At 39.5% G+C, this 16,686-nt stretch overlaps 1 protein-coding gene across 1 annotated transcript; it reads right to left on the reverse strand.

The window, feature by feature from the left end:
• Positions 1 to 7,742: 7,742 nt before the first annotated feature.
• TDRD15 (tudor domain containing 15) lies at positions 7,743 to 13,757 on the reverse strand. The gene has a single exon (XM_072855587.1). It carries the CDS (start codon positions 13,743 to 13,745, stop codon positions 7,743 to 7,745), a length of 6,003 nt encoding a protein of 2,000 aa, XP_072711688.1. The 5' UTR covers positions 13,746 to 13,757.
• Between the last annotated feature and the right edge of the window lie 2,929 nt (positions 13,758 to 16,686).

The raw sequence follows: 16,686 nt of genomic DNA on the forward strand, positions 1-16,686 counted from the left end.
TTTACTGGGCATTAATGGGAATGTGCATTTTTAAGTGCTTTTGAATACCCAGTCTGCAAATACAGTATCTATGTATCTACAGAAATAAGGAATTTGCCACCAAACATCATCTTATATCAGGCATCCCCTAAAACAGCATCTCCAGCCTTTTTCCCCCGCTCTGCTTATTCTAACGTTTTACCTTTTCTCAGAAGAAAAGCACAGAGATGATCACTTAAAGGAAGTTTAAGAAAGGGGTAAATACCCTGCAAACGCCTGCCAGGAGCCATGCCTGCGTGCAGAGCCACCAGGTGTCAGTGCAGCTCGCACACGACTCATCGGACACAAGCAGCCCCGGCGAACAGAGGAGCTCACCGCAGTGCGTCTTTAAGAGGCGCTGCCACCATACAAACGCTTTCTAGATGAATCCAAAGAGGACTCAAGCTAATATCACAAACTCCTTTCACGCAAAGTGTTTCCTGCTGCCCCCCACATGCTGAATGCTAAAAAGCATTCCCAGCTGTAACTGGAGCAGCTTTCTCAGTCTCTCTCTGCTATTGCCACTCTCAAATCCACCAGTAAAGCTTTTTACAGTAGCAGAGCTGTTATTTTGGGGGAATCCCCGCTCCCCCAGGAGTACTCAAAGGGTATCATGATACTTTTGCCCTGACAGATTGTATTGCCCCCCACTTACAAACAACTCCTTGACTTTCTATGGAAGAAGTCCTTCCTCCCCTGTTCTCATACCTCCATGTATTTCCACAGCATAGACACTCTGCAATGTCTCCATTGACCCTCATATTTTATATCAATGTACAAATTATAAAACATAGCTGACACAGGCCTTTAATACCTACGGCATGGAGTGTGAGATCAGATAAAATGGTGATGGATCACGTTGGGTGGTAAAACATTTAAGATCACTGGCCTACACCAAACTTCTTGGTAAGCATTTCTGTAAGAGCCATACAAGCAGGTGTCTTAAAAATTCACTGATTGCCTTATGTCAGAGGGATATTTACACTCCTCTAATCAAAATATTTCTTCCTGAAAGACTGCAAGTCTGGGACAACAAGTAGGTGAGCATACATATTCTCAAGAGTAATTATCCCTTCAGATTTACGAAATTAGCCAATGTATGAGCACTCTACACTGTTACAGATAGTTGGTAAAAGAGCCAAGTACACTGATGAGTCTACAGCAAAGGCACGTATGGAGATGCTTTTAAACACCTTGGAGAGGGAGGGAGGGGCAGGGAATGGAAGAGATGAAACAAAAGGAGGTAGTTTAAGCTTCTATTCCCAAAGCTACCTCTCAAGTATTTAAAGAGACATAAACCACCTGGCAGGCTGACAGGCTTTCTGTGTACCTCAACCTAGTAGGGCACCTCTGTCCTAACAGTCTCTTTCTATATACACAAGCTGTTTTGCAAAGGCAGCTTTCCTCAATGGAAGTTTCCAATCATGGCTGGGGAAAGCCAGACAGAATACCTATGTAGTCCTCCTTCATTTGCCATTTACACTTAAACTGGTAGTGGAGATTCCTTGAATGAAGCTGGCTAACCATGTGCTAAAATAAGATTCAGGGACTTTCATGTGCTTCATTCCAGAAGCAAGGATTTGGAAGCTACTAAGGTATGAAGAGTAGCTGCAGCAGTAACAGGGTAATTCAAGTGAAACGGACCTCTAGAGTTCACTTAACCTCCTGCTCAGAGCAACGTCAGCTATGTAGTCAGACCAGGTTTGTCAGATTTATCCAGTTGGGTGTTGAGAACTACCGAGGATGGAAACTGCACCATCTCCCTGGGCAACCTTCTGCAATGCCTGACTGTCCTCATTCTGAAAAGGTTTTGCTTTCCAATCTAAAACTCTCATTTCAATTTATGGCCATTTGTCCTTGTTACATTTCATCATGTTTCTGCTGACTCCAGCCTCTCCCTCTGGATTGCAGCCTCTGGCCCTCAAGGTTTATCAGTTGGTCCTCCCAACTTGATATAATGTGCAAATTTCATTAGCAAGTACTCCATTGCCTCCTCCAGGTCACTGATACAGATGTGTAACAGGATAGAACCCAGGACAGGCCCCTGCAGTATTCCACTTAACCTCCAGACAGAGCATATCCCATTAACCACTACGCTCTGAACCCAACTATCCAAACAGCTTTTTACCTATCTGGTTCTTGACCCATCCAGAGAGTAACATCCTACCCCAGGTACAAGAATACTGCGGTAGAATGTTCAAAGCCTTGCAGAAGTCAAGGTACATGACGTCCACTGTTCTCCCCTCAGGTTGGTCAAGCCTTATTTACCCTTGATGTATCTGTGCCAACTATTACCAATCACCTAGTTCTCCTTCAGGTGCCCCAAAATGTGTTCCAAGACGACTTGCTCCATGCTTTTCCAAGGTACCAAAGTAGGACTGACCAACCTGTAGTCTCCTGATTGTCCTTCAGGTATCTTTTGAAGATGGGTGCAACATTGTTTTCTTCCAAACATACAGAATCTCCCCTATTCTCTATGAAAGGACATGAGCCAATTCTCTCAGCACCTTTGGATTCAGCATGTCAGGTCCCATTGACTTGTATGGGTTGAGTTCTCTTCTTGTAGGCTTTGACATCCCTTGCAAATCTGAACTTCAGCTCTAGTTCTTCCTGCTTATATCCTAGGCTGCATGCATTTGTATACACGTATTTGACATAGCCTCCCTTCTACTGTTCTAGTATTCCTGAGGCCTCTCTTGTTCCCAACACACGGAACCCTTTTCTTTGCACCTCATCCACCATTTCTTCACTTAACTGTGAGTCACACTCCCTACCCTCATTGTTCTGGTTTAAAGCTTTCCTCACCACATCGGTCAGCTCATTGGCATAGATGCTCTTTGTCACTTTGTCAAGTGGATCCTATCTCTGCCTAGCAGTCCTCAATTCTCAAAGAGAGTCCTGCTGTCATAAAAACAAAATTCCTGTCGATAGCATCACCTGCATAACCACGTATTAATCCACAGGACCAATTTGCTCCTCCCCAGCCTCTTCTCTCCACCATCAGGGCTAAGGACGTCACCTGGATCACCAGGTATGAGCAAAAGGTCCTGCCAGAGCACTGAGCCTCTTAATTAGCTAAGGCCTTTGATGGGAACTGGGAGGGGGGTGAAAACACCACGCAAGCACAAACCAGATTATTCTGTTGCTCTGGTACTGGAAACGGCACATAAGAAACTGCTTGTGCTTAATTAGAGTTCAGTAGAAGAGTAAAGACCAAGTCAGATGATTTTCTCTAGGAAGCATATAAAGGAAATGAAATGTAAGCAGCACAAACTAAATAATCAGGAGGCAGTCTTGGGGTACAAGGTTGCTGACATGTAGGTGACTGTACAGTAATACCATATAGGGCCCAGACTGCTTAGGTAACACTGTCAGAAATACCAAATCTAGGCAGGGATGTAGGACCAATGAAGAAAAAGTCATTTGGGATGGGTTACTTATTTGGGAGGCATGTGGGCAAAGACAAGAAGGCACAGGGGCAGCAAAAAGGCAGGTTCAGGAAAAAAAAAATAAGGAGTAAGGTTATTATATCTTGTTCCAGCACCATTCCCACTGTAGGAGTGCAGTTGTCTATGGACAGTGGTGAAGCTTACCTCCAGACTTTGGTCTGCAGCTAACAAAGCACACCCAAGCATACATATGCAATCCTCTGCAGACATTAAGGGTAATTAAAAGCAACATCAGAGGCTCTTTTGCATCCTTAAGTTTGCTTTTATAGAATAGATGATAATTTGTTAGTTTCTAAAAGCTCTTCTTCATGCTCTACACTCATATTTAATTTCCTATCTTTTTATTGCAAACTTTAAAAATCTTTACACACTAGGCTAGCACTGAAACCTAAACTTCTGCCTGAAAACCAAAACTTTCCTGGCCCATACAAACAATGTTTGCTTCCTGGCCCATACAAACATTCAATTCAAAACCAGTCAGCCATTTCAAAACTCCTGAATCACCCATCCCATATCTCCAGTGAAACCTTTTCATTCTCTGCCTCTCTTCCTACAGGAATCCTTAATGATCTCAAATCGCCTTCTCTCAGGCCCACTATTGCTGCTGGCTGAGGTGCGAACATATTTCCTTCTAGAGATAGTATAGGGTTACTCCTAAATCAGCCAGAAAGGATCAGCAAGAGGTACTCTTCCTCTAGGGCATAACGCTGCGTGGTAAGCTACTAAAACGCAGGCATGTTATTGCTTAAAGCTCCCTTGGGAAAACAAAACAGAAAAAATTACACACACACATCCTCCTCTCTCCCCCCCCCCCCCCCCCCCGCCAATCAGGTAAGCTTTATGGAACATTATAAAGCCCCAGAACATTAGAAAAACATCTAACTAATCTTTTTAATACACTTTAAACATTCAGCAATGCACATCTTTAGAAGTAAATAATGGAAAATGTTTCCCAAAATAACTGCATACAAGTCTAAAAAAGTTTTAAGTAACGGTATTACAAGGGTGTGCCTATCTGGCATATAAGGCCTGTCTGCCTTTATAGCGTGTGCCAGTGAGAGTACATCCGACCAGCACAAAGCAGATGAGGGTTGAGCATGGCATGCATCTCATCTAGAAAGCTGTACAAGTGAGCAGGCAGAATGCCTGTGCCATTTGTACAGCATTCAAAAGCAAACCTTGATTCAGCGTAAGTAGATAATCCACTCCACAGCTGCTGGCCTAGAGGGCAAGGATTGTTCCTTGGCACCATCCCACAGAGAACATACTGATGTACCTTCAGATTTTTTTCCAATGCATTCAACAACCAAAAAGGTCACAGAAGCTTCAAAATATTCACAATGACTTAGGCAAGGCAAGTTACACACAGAAGATAAGCATTTTATTATTCATGACAAAAAGGCAGAATACTGAATACATCAGTATACACGTGAACATTTTTAATTCCAAACAAATGCAACCAGTTCTCTATCACTTAATAGATTAAAAAAAAAAGTAATCAAAGTAACCAACAACACAGTATAAACAAATACAGAAATACATTTAGGAAATACAACCAAATGATAAACAGTAGTTTCCAATTAAATTTCACCAAAGTAGTGTTTTTGCTCAGAATTATGCTTACCCAAAAACAAATAGGAAAACACACCTAAACTTCCAAATCCTAAATAAATTACAATTTCTTTCAACTAGATTACAAGTACAGCCTCTCCTACTTACAAGAAAAATGGTGTTACAGCTGAGGTTGGGGGCAGGGGAAGTACACTCCAAAGAAAGAAGACTGAGAATAAAATCCATAGCCAGACATCCCAGCAATTTCATCTAACAATTGTAACATAACCTTATAATACACTTTTGAAAATCTGTATCAACAATGGCAACAAAAGACATTCTCTGTATTTACAGGTGCAGCATAATCCTGAAAATACTTTCAATTATGCAGTTTTTACCTTAAGCACTTTGGGTATCAGACCTTCAGAAAAGGAATTACTATCACAAGCTAGACTCATTGAGTTGAAAATAAAACGCACATTCTTGCAAATAAATCTAACATTTGCAATTTGCAGAACATAAAAATAGCACACACACAGCTGTTTATTTTTTTCTTATTCTTCTTCCATCATTTCTAGGCTCCATTTTGTAACCATTAGGTAAGCAGTGTTCTACAGCTACACAGAAGTTAAAGCACTATACATTAGCAAAAAAAACCCCCCTGAATTAAAATATGCAATTTGCATATTAATACTACACCGACAGGACTGGCATTTAGGGTATCCAGATGATCTTTAAAAAGACAGGACACCCAAGCACCTGCTGTTAACAAGTGAATGATAGCCAGAAGTTAGAATCAGAGTTAATTAACCCTTAAGTGTCAGTGCCTCTACATGAAAATTAAGTATGACTTGGCACTACAACGAACGTAGCCGAGTGAAGTATACGTAAAGTTATCACTCAACATGAGTAATGTTGCACAATACAACCATTGCATTTTATCATAAGGGCAAGCAGTATGTCAAACTACTGACAAAGAACATGCCAGATAAGCTTGTAATTTTTACTAGGAAAAACTGCAAGTTCTGCAATAATATAATAAAATGGTGCAATATAAAGAAAACAGTTAACAATCACAAATGGTTACCAAAAAATCCTCTATTTAATCAATACATTAACATAACATTTCTGATGCTTTAGCTAGTATTTACTTAAGAAATTTTATCATGCATTTTCTGATTTATTACTAACGGGCATCTTTCACTTGTATGCTGAAAATATTTGCATGCTTTTTGAATAATTCACCAGCAGAGTTAACTTTGTAAAGATCAGCTGGCATTGTCTTGTCTCACTTATTCGAATTTCCCGGACACGGGTGTCTCCTTTAAAAAAAATTAAATACTGTTTTCCAGATAAATCTTTCAAGTTTTCACAGGAATTAAATACATCATGATATCCTGGGGGGAGGGAGAGAGTGTTCTTAGATCTTCTTTGCATATAGAGATGCATTAGATGTATTGTCTATCATTAGGATGTATTCATTTTTTAATTTAAATTCAAACAATCACAGGGCATACAAAGAAAACCCCTCACACTTCAGGCCTCTTCATGCTTTATCTTTGTCCAAATAACTGAGGAAGGAGGTGGGGGAAAAAATTCAAACAAACAAACCAACCAAACTAAAAAAAACCAAAACAAAACAAAAAACCACAACAAACCAAAAAAAAAAGAGAAACATCTGACAAATTCTTATAACTTCAGAATGGTTACTGAAAATAAAAAAAGTTCTAAGATATACAGCATATCATCACTTTTCAGTTCTCCTGAAATTTCCTCCTCCTACAAAGAAGAAAAAAAGAAAAGGCTCTGAATGTTTCCCTTCAAGATACAAACAGACTAAGCGCATGGAGAAAACTGCCTCTCTTCATTTTGACAGATGGGTGGGGAGCATGGAGGAGAGAGATAAGGGAACAAGTACACGAAGCAGAGAGAACGACCCTAATTGTGATACAACTCAGATACCAAAAGAACCTTAAGACAGGTCAATGGCATCTTTACACCAAGAGATAACTGAAAACAACTTAATGGGTGTCTCTCCCATAAATGGGGATCCAAGTTTTTGGCTTATTGTTAGTAAACTTCCTCCCAACAAGAGAAAAGGGAACTTCGGAATTAGAAACAAAGAGAAGAATATGCTTGTCATCTTTGTTTTCTGAGCATCCAAAACAAGGAGGAGACAACACCACTGTAAACCAGATGCTACTGCAAATTAAGTTTTATATATATACACATACACACACGTAAATTGTAAAAGCATTCTGACAGAAAGGTTTGCCAAAAACATGATTGTCTAAATAAATATAATAAGACATCTTGGAGTGAAAAAAAAGAAATATACCAAGAGCAGTATCTGCATCTTTTTTTTTTTCCAATGCATTGAAGAAGTACTCTCCTAACTGCAATCTACTTATTAAAATAATTCTTCTGATAGTATCTTCACACTGTCTTTCTAGACTGTGGAACACCAGAGTCACAAGTCTCAACCAGTGCTTCTGGTAGCAGATTTACTCTGTATTAAGTCAATTTTACTTTTCTTATCATCACAATGCTGAAGAATCCCAACTTCTTCAGTGTTGTCCATCTTTTGCAGTTTTTCTTTTTCTTTCAGTGTTACATGAACTCAGATCCTTTGTTAATGTACCAGACTTCCTTATTTGAAACTTTATCACAGACAGTCCTGTGCTTTGGATACTTTTTTTGTTTCATTTCTTTGCTTTATTTCTGTCAACAAAATAAAGAGTTTTCGTCGTAATTAAAATCTGGTTCACAAAGAGAAGCACAGTAACTAGAATTTGGACACTTAGGCTGCAAATCTTTTTTTTCTGATTTAATTGTGCCAACTGGAATGAGGCAGCACCTACTTCTAGAGTAGACTGCATGACCAGCAGCAATTAAGGTGTGAGCTAGATTGTTCTCCTCGTACAGAACATCCACCTCTAATTTCATTTCAGAGCCATAGTGTTTAAAATGAAATATCAGACCTGGTTTACTAAGAAGCTTCTGAAACAGAAGTTTAGCTTCATCGCTCCAGTATTCCCCCTTGGCAGGAACTGTATCATGTAAAGAGCAAGAGTGTGCCAAGCGTGGTAAGAAAGACAGGCTTTCTGGAATAACTTTAAGTTTATGAATATCAGAGTAACGGATGCTCTTCAGAAAGCCATAATCAATAAATGTAAGAACAACAGACTGACTTGTTACTTCACTAACTTCTGCCCTATTCCACTGTGCTTCCAGTCCAAACTTGATCAAGCAGCTAGCACCAGGAACCACAAGTTCTTTTGGCAAAGCTGGCAAGTTGTCAGGAAGGTCAGAGAGCAGCAAAGACAAGTTTTTCATGCAATCAAATAAGACGTCAAACTGGATGCAGAAGTTTGAAGGATCAGTAACTGCAGTTGCAAACCCAGGATACCTTCTGCCACTCTGCAGCAGCATCCATGTGATTGAATTTATCTTGAATGATGTATCAAACTCCTTACAGTCTGTATTACTGGATTTTTCTGGTCCAACAGTAGTCCACCAATGACTTAAGAGCTGGTTCAAATACTCCTGAAGCAGAATTTCCCCTATTAAAATATCTACTTCCCAAATATGAGAGGATTCCAAATACCTCAAAAACAAGATCCTTATTTCACGATCCAGGAGCGCATTTACTACATGGACAAATTGAATTTTCTTCAGTTTTTTAAACCAAACCCATTTACAAGACACAGCTTGTTTAGGAATACTTTTTATCTCATCACTGAGCATCTTTCCATTATTTAAGGACACCATCTCACACTTGCCATAATCCATGAAAAAAACTAGCATTAACTTCTCCCTGACAAATTTCTTTATCACTTTTGATCGATACCACTTCAAGTTCCTTTCAGATTTTGTCATGCATTCCAATCCTTCTTCAACATCATCCACTCTAAGCAAATCACTTCTTTGTGCTTCTTTGACAAGCATTACATTTAACTCATGTAATATTTGCAAATTTCTAAGTAACTGTACATGAAATTCTCCACTCTCTGAAATATTAATTACTTCCGCTCCTTCTACCTGTCCAGAATTTAGATCCTGAGGAAGGACATTTAAGGGTGTTTTGGAAGCATTTTTCATCCTAACAGCCTCGGCTTTACTTTGACCACCTAAACCATTCCTAGACTTTCTCTCTTGAAAATTACCATTTGTAACCAGAAGTTGTTTTGGCCCATTTTCCTGAGTAGGCCTTGGTGTGTTTTGCCACCTTGTCCTGCCTTTTTTCTGCAGAAGGTCATTAGACACAGACTCTCCATCACAAATTACATCTATTTCCCATCGCTCTCCATGTTGCTGTAAGAACTTGCAAGCGACTGGCTTGTTATTTATTTTGCTTACAAAATAGGAAGTATTTTTATTAGTCCAGCTTTCATCAGGAACACTTTTTACTCTGCTAAGGAACCAATGAACACTAAGCCTTGGCAAAGTTAAGAACTTTTTCGGAATCCTGCAGATTTTTGAAGGACTTACAACTGCTGCATTACCATAGTCAATGAACTCTACCTCAAAGGAGTTTCCCGATTGCAGAGTTTTAGTAACTGCTCTATAGTTAAAACAATCAGTGTCATGCTCTGCTACAATGAGATCCCCTACCATGAGCTCATCTAAACAATTTTCACGACCTATATTCACTGTGCTTTCATTTAATTCTTCTGCTAGTTGTATTAAGTTTTCATCCTCTGCAAGCTGAACATAGAAACTTGATGGACTATTCCTATGAGAAATATACCCTGCTACTTCAGAATTCATCCGAGTATCACGTTGAGGAAGACTGATTAATTTAGGTGTATTTTCATTATTCCTTTCCTGCTGACCTGTATAATTTAGTCTTTCATTATGAGATTCACAGACAGCATTTACAGTTACTTCCTTTGAATTTGAAGCAGGATGACAGAACAAGTGAGAAGCAGGCTCTCCAACCAGAGGTTCCTCTCTGTGCTCCAGAACAGCACTGACAGTATTTCTAAAACCTGGTTCTTGACTCTCCTGTGAAGTTAGCAGTTTTGACGACGCACTACACAACTTGTGTGTGCTACATGCAGTTTGCTCTCCATCTCCAAAATTCTGTTCAGTATCTGTCTGATAACACTTATCATATACTTGGCATTTCACTTCAGTTTTCAATGTAACTGTTTCAGGATTTTTAACAGTTACTTTATCAATTTCTTTGTCATCTTCCATGTGACATACGACTCCTCCATTACTTCCAACAAATTGTTCCGTATAATTTTTCAGTGCCAATTCTTCCAATATTTTTTCTTTAATTTTCTGACTTACTTTGAGCTGTCCATCATACAACTCCACAACAATCTGTCCATCTGATTCTCTGGATACAATTACAGCCTTCAGCAGTTTACCAAGGAATGTTTCCTCAAACCATCTAGTAACTCTTGCTGGAATTTTTGTCTCTCTAAGATCTGACAGACAGCATTTAATAGCTTGCATGGGCGTGAATATTAGGTCAGTAGCAGTGCCTGGAATAGGCATCAACTGGTCTCTCTCTACCATATTCTTATTTCCAAAATCCACAAAGTCAGCACATAGATAGGATGTCGATTCCACAGGAAAAACCAAAGCTCTATAAAAGAGACCATCTTCAAAATATCTGGCTATACACAATCGTGTGTTGCTGATACCATATTTTGCATTGTTTGACATTTTACTTATGACACTAACCTTCTTCATCAATGCCTCTATAGTTTCAGTATTTCGATTAAGCTGACAATAGAATTTTGAAGGACTATGTATGTGAGTTATATAAACCTCCTCCTCACTTCCAATTTTTATGTTAAAAGATGAGTAGCAAAAACTGTACAGAGAACCCAAAGATGCAAGGTTTCTCAGACCAACATATTCAGACTGGGCGAGACCACGTTCTCTGAGGAATTCCTCTGCACTAATAAATGGAGTCTGTAAGTCAACTATATTGCATAAACAGTTGGGGCTTACAAGAATAAGAGCATAAATGATGCAAGTCAGTGGTCCTCTAGAAGCCGAAATGAAGTCTTCAAAGTGTCTACGCGCTTCTTGAGACCAATTCAGTGAGTTAATCTGTAAGGGTACATTTTTAAGTCCACATCGAAATGCTTGACTTTCCAGAGTTAGGAAATCTGGAAGAACAGCTTGAAGATCTTCAAGTAAAACTCTTTCCCGATAACCATAGTCTACAAAAACCACATCAACTTCATTTGTGGATACCTGCTGCACAACAGTTGCCCTGTACCACTTCCCATCTTTGGGACATTTAACAACACAGGAAACCTGTCCAGTTTTGTAAGGACTGGTATGCTCTTTATAGTAAGTCTGAATTTGTTCCATTAAGTTATTTAGCTCTGGCAGTTTACTTTGCAACTGACATGAAAAATCTGCTGGGGAAACAATGTAAGAACACACCACTTCAAAAACAGATCCTGGTTTAAACACAAACTCTTTGTAAAATACTTTTTCCTCACGTACCGATTTACGGCTTTTAGAGATAGCACCTTTTCCAAAACAGGATAGCACAACAGATTCTCTCAGCACTGAAGGCACACTTAATGACTTTTCCTTCTGAAGTATCTCTCCATTGCCAGATACCTTATTTTTACGAATATTACAGATGCTTTGTGCATTTACCTTTTTTTTTTTAAATTTGTGGGGATTCAGGGCTTGACTTTTTTTTGCCGAATTTAGAACAGAATCTGGTGTCTTTTCCCAGTATTCAGCAAATCCAGCTTGAACCATACATGTGGCAACGTTTCCTTGCTGCAAACCATTCTTATACTGCGCATTAACAATATACTTGTTGTTTTGCTTTCCAATGACATGAAGCAGGAGTAGTTTGTTAAACACAATGTTTTTGAAGAAATCAGTTTCCTTTTTAACCCACACATCATCAACAGGAAATGTATAAGCAAGTGCACAACACATAGCTAAAGCTGGTAAATCAGAAAACTCAGGAAGCAATGTTTTCACATCGTAACAGGGCACTGTATCTGTATTTCCAAAGTCCAAAAAATAGACGGTAATATTTACATGAAGCACTTCAATGACAACACCCCGATAATAATGCATGTCTTTGCTATATCGGGCACAGCACAGCAATCCAGGTTCTGGGTTTTTAAGGACCATTTCATCAGCTCCACATTGGTTATATGCATCTGCAATATTTTTCATCAAGGCTTGAAATTCATTCTGATATTCACATGTCTGAATCCAGAAGTCAGATGGATTTATGACATATACCACAAAAGCAGTATGGAAAGAATGCATTTGCATTTCTACTCTTTTGCAGTGGTTTGACAAAGAAATATCCCATTCAGGTAAGCAGTTTTTTGAACATTTATTTCCAGTACAATTCTTAAACGAATTGTATCTGTCATCACATGGTTTGTAGTTTACAGCAATACTTGTGATTTTTGTTTCTGAAAGCGAGACACATGATGCAGCTGCCTCATTCAGGTTTTCTGGATGCTTCGCATTAATTCCAAGATTTTGATTTTGCAACGTAATGTAATACAAGCGTTTAATGTCATTGAATAAATCAACATGGACACACACAGAAGTTTGTCCTACCAAGGCCTGTGTAAGTTCTTTCAGCTGAATTTTTATTACTGTTTCATCCTGATTACCGAAACAAGACAGCGCACATGGAAATGAAATCATTGGTAATGCCATGAACTCTACTTTAAGTTTCTGAACACAACTAAATGGCACAGCTTCGATATTGCCAAAATCCATAAACCAGACTTCTACATAGTCAGAGAGAAGCTGTTTTATCACTCCTCTATGCCATTGTCCATTTTGCCTTTTGGCAGCACAGAGTAGCCCCAAACTATCGAAAGATTTATTATTTTCTGTACTGATAGCTTCATAGTACAAATGCATAGCTCCTGTCAAATCTTCCAGCTCTTTCTGCCATTTCTGTATCTGACAGTAAAATGTATTTGGGCTTACTGCAACGGTTATTTTTACATTTTCTTTACTGCCAACAGGTAGACGTGGAAAGAGATCATCTGGAACTGGCCAAAAATCTGTTGGTTCCTCAGAATTACTGAAAGTAAGCAACTTCTTGACTGGATATTTCTGTTGCAACAATTGTGGCACTCTCTTACAAAGCATTTCTTGGGGAAACGCTCTTAATGTTTCTACAATAAGACAAAATGAATCTCCATCAATAAATCTTCCTAACTGCAGTTCAAGAACATCACTAATGATCTTTGGTACTTCTAGAATAAACAGTTGGTATGGTATAACAGCTTTCACATGACCTGTAATCTGTAATCCTACCAGAGATGAAAAATAGTTAATGGCTTTTGGACCCCATTTATCTCCAAGAGGAAGTATGTTTGCAAAAACGCCCAAAACCACCTTTGGAGGCAGCTGAAACAATTCATCACAAGCAGAAGCAAGATGTGTTTCCTCAACCACTAGAACTTGCCCAGTGTCTATAAGAAAAGCCTCACAGATATTCTCTCTCTTTTCCAGAACTCTTCCTCTATGCCATTTTCCTTCTGTATCTTCCACCAAACAAGATCCACCAACGTAAACATTAGCTTTTACTTTGAATACACGTTGTATTTCATTTTGTAGTATGTAATAGTCAAGCTCACATCCTGCCTTGTATTGGCCCTGGAACACTATAACCAAGCATTCAGGATGGCATTCTATACGAGTTATCTTCAGATTCATATCTACTATGTTTGGTGAGGGAGTCAGAGATTCCATTCTGTCTGCAAAGAAAAGGAGTAAGATCAGCCTGATAATTTTCCATATTTTTTCTTTGTCAACTAATTCTTGACATGAAATTTGTTTTCAAAATGCTTTAATAGCATATTATCACATTTCTGGTTAAAATGGATACTAAACATTTTACAATGTCATGTTTTATGCAACTGGGATACACTTGACACAATTCTCTTTGTAAAGACATGGTCAGATAACGTCTGAAAAAAAGAAAAATACCTCTGGACTTGCTCTTGTCACTAGACTAATTTTTATCACTTAAGAATAATTTGTAATCAGAAAGCTGTTCCCAGAATAACATGGAGAATTAAAGATTATATCAGAAAACTGGGGGGGGGGCACATGGAACGACACAACGCAGACATGCAGGGATGCGGAACAAGACAAGACAGAAGACTAGGAAGATAACTGTATTTATTCTCAAAATAAAGTATTTCTGCTCAAAGAAAACACAAGAGTGGAAAACAATTCATGACATTTATACAATCTCTGCTCATCTCACAAAATGTTACTTACATCCAGTAAATTTAACTGCAAATCTCTCCAGAGGAAATCCAATCCAGTGTTTCATTGCACTGGACTTGCAGTTTCAAGGAGAGTTTACCTGCAAAGTATTTCCAGTCTGTTTCTCTCTCTCTAATATGTGAATGAACAAGAACTCCTCCCCTACTCATCCTGTTGCTTCTGTGTAAATCACTTCTTCAAATCAATGACATCTTATAGGCCTGTGCTTCACTGTTTACTTAATCTGGCTGTCTATACAGCATCAGATACAGCTGTAGCACATTTTAAGTTTTCATAATTACAAGGACATACAGAACACATTATTTATGTCCAATATTTCTGCACTGCTCATCAAGTAACAATTGTGCCAGGTGCGTTTCATACTGTCTCAACACTCCAATTCTGACAGTTTAAGTATCTTCAAACCCTTCAGATACTTCTCTGACCTTCATCTATAATCTGGTCTTCAACATCAGCTTCCAGTTCCTTTCAAATTTGTCAATGGATCTGTGATTTCACACTGTTTAAAGAGGCTGTGCGTACCCATAATTTAATCAAGCAATTCTATGAAATAAAGTGCTGTTCTAACAAAGTAATCAGGGGTAGACCACATCTGTCAAATGCAAAGACAGTGGATAAACACACAAGGACAGACTAGACAAAGCATACACTTGATTCATGATTTGTTATGTACAGCTGAAAGTGAAACTTTCAGTTTCAACTACAAGTTATTACAGTAAGATCCTCCTCAGCCTGCAAAAAATCTTTAACAGAACTACCATGATAGTTTTTATCACAAGCATACATGAAGTAGCTAGTGAACATACAATGTCTTCAGAGTAAATCTTGATCCCTATCATTATAGTTCCACAAAAAATAAGAATTAATAAATAAATGAGCACTCCTACTGTAAAGCTTACCAGAACATCTCAGGCAGGAGGAGGAAGGATACATGATATCTCAAATAAAAACTCAAAACCATCAGCCACCCAAAAAAAAACCCCCAATAAAAGCAGTACCAAATCCAGATCTGACAAATACCTTCTTAAACAAGCCCCCCTATTTTTCACTTCTCCCTGTAATAAAATAGAAAGCTAAATTCTGAGTTTTAATGAAAGAAAACAGCCTTCAGGAAAGGGTTGCATCTGCCTAGAAGAAACACCTGATCAGTAGAGAGAATCAAACTTTTGAAGGTGCACCACTGATGCTTTGGGCAGCTTTTTTTTTTTAATTGAAACAAACCCCTGGTTGCAGAAACACATAACAAATGAAAACAATTTGTGCATCAACATTTGCTTGCCCGTTATCACAGCCCAAATAACAGCATCACACTGATACAGTCACATTTCTACAGTTTACAAAATGACCTTTTGCTTTTCACTTACCTATATACCAGTTAGGACTTATTCATTCACAACACACCCTTAGAAACCTCAGCCCTCTTATTAACAACTCTGCATCTCCCTACAAGGAAAGATGATAAAAAAATAATTAGAAAAATATATATAAACTAAATTCTTCTACTACTACTCTAAATCCTCCTCCTGTCCAACAAACATACCCTGGACAAGTTCCTCATACTCAGTTTAGTTACAACGTTAAGATATCAAGAACCAATATGACAAAACTGAATCCACCTTCCTAAAACCATGGTAAGACCATTCTTTCTCCACTGCAGTTCAAAAAAAACACACCAGTCAGAAGAACACTACACAGATAATCTACCACCTACTGTCTAAGCAAGAGTGGTCACACATATATTTCTGTTTCAAATGCTTCAGCCATCAAAATCTATACTCTATCATACACTACTACCATACAAACAAACTTATAGCATAATAAAAGGGCTTTTAAATGCAACCAAATGCAGGACACAAGCGACAGCTTTAGGTACCTGCGCTGTCCCCCAAAGCAGCAGCTCCGACCGGGGCCGTTTGACGCCCCAGGCAGCGCTCGCCTGAGGAGCAGAGCGCAGAGCCGGGCTCGACTCGACAACGCGCGGACCGCCGGGCGGACGCTACCGCCGGGCGGACGCTGCCGCCGCCAGGCGAGACCCGAAAGCGAAGACCGCCACCCTTCAGCGGCAGCAGCAGGCTCCTGACCACTCACAAGCGCGAAAGCGACGTGTGAGAGCCATAACCGCCAGAGCACAATCATTGTACACCACCCCGATACCGAGCCCAACAACCAACCACGCACTGCCGCCGCTCACCCTGCACGGACAAAATGGCGGCGCAAAGACCCGCTGCCACACGCTGTTCAGCAAGGCGCATGCGCTGTAACACCACTGGAAACTGAAGTGTCTCTTCGGTGGAGGATGGGGCTTAAGGTTGATTGGCGGGAGCGCGGCGGCAGGGTCCAGCCAATCAGCACTGCCCGGTGGTAGAGGTGCCGCCTCCGCCTCGGGCTTCCGGGCTGT

Source organism: Ciconia boyciana, chromosome 3, assembly GCF_034638445.1.
Source record: "Ciconia boyciana chromosome 3, ASM3463844v1, whole genome shotgun sequence".
Classification (NCBI taxonomy): domain Eukaryota; kingdom Metazoa; phylum Chordata; class Aves; order Ciconiiformes; family Ciconiidae; genus Ciconia; species Ciconia boyciana.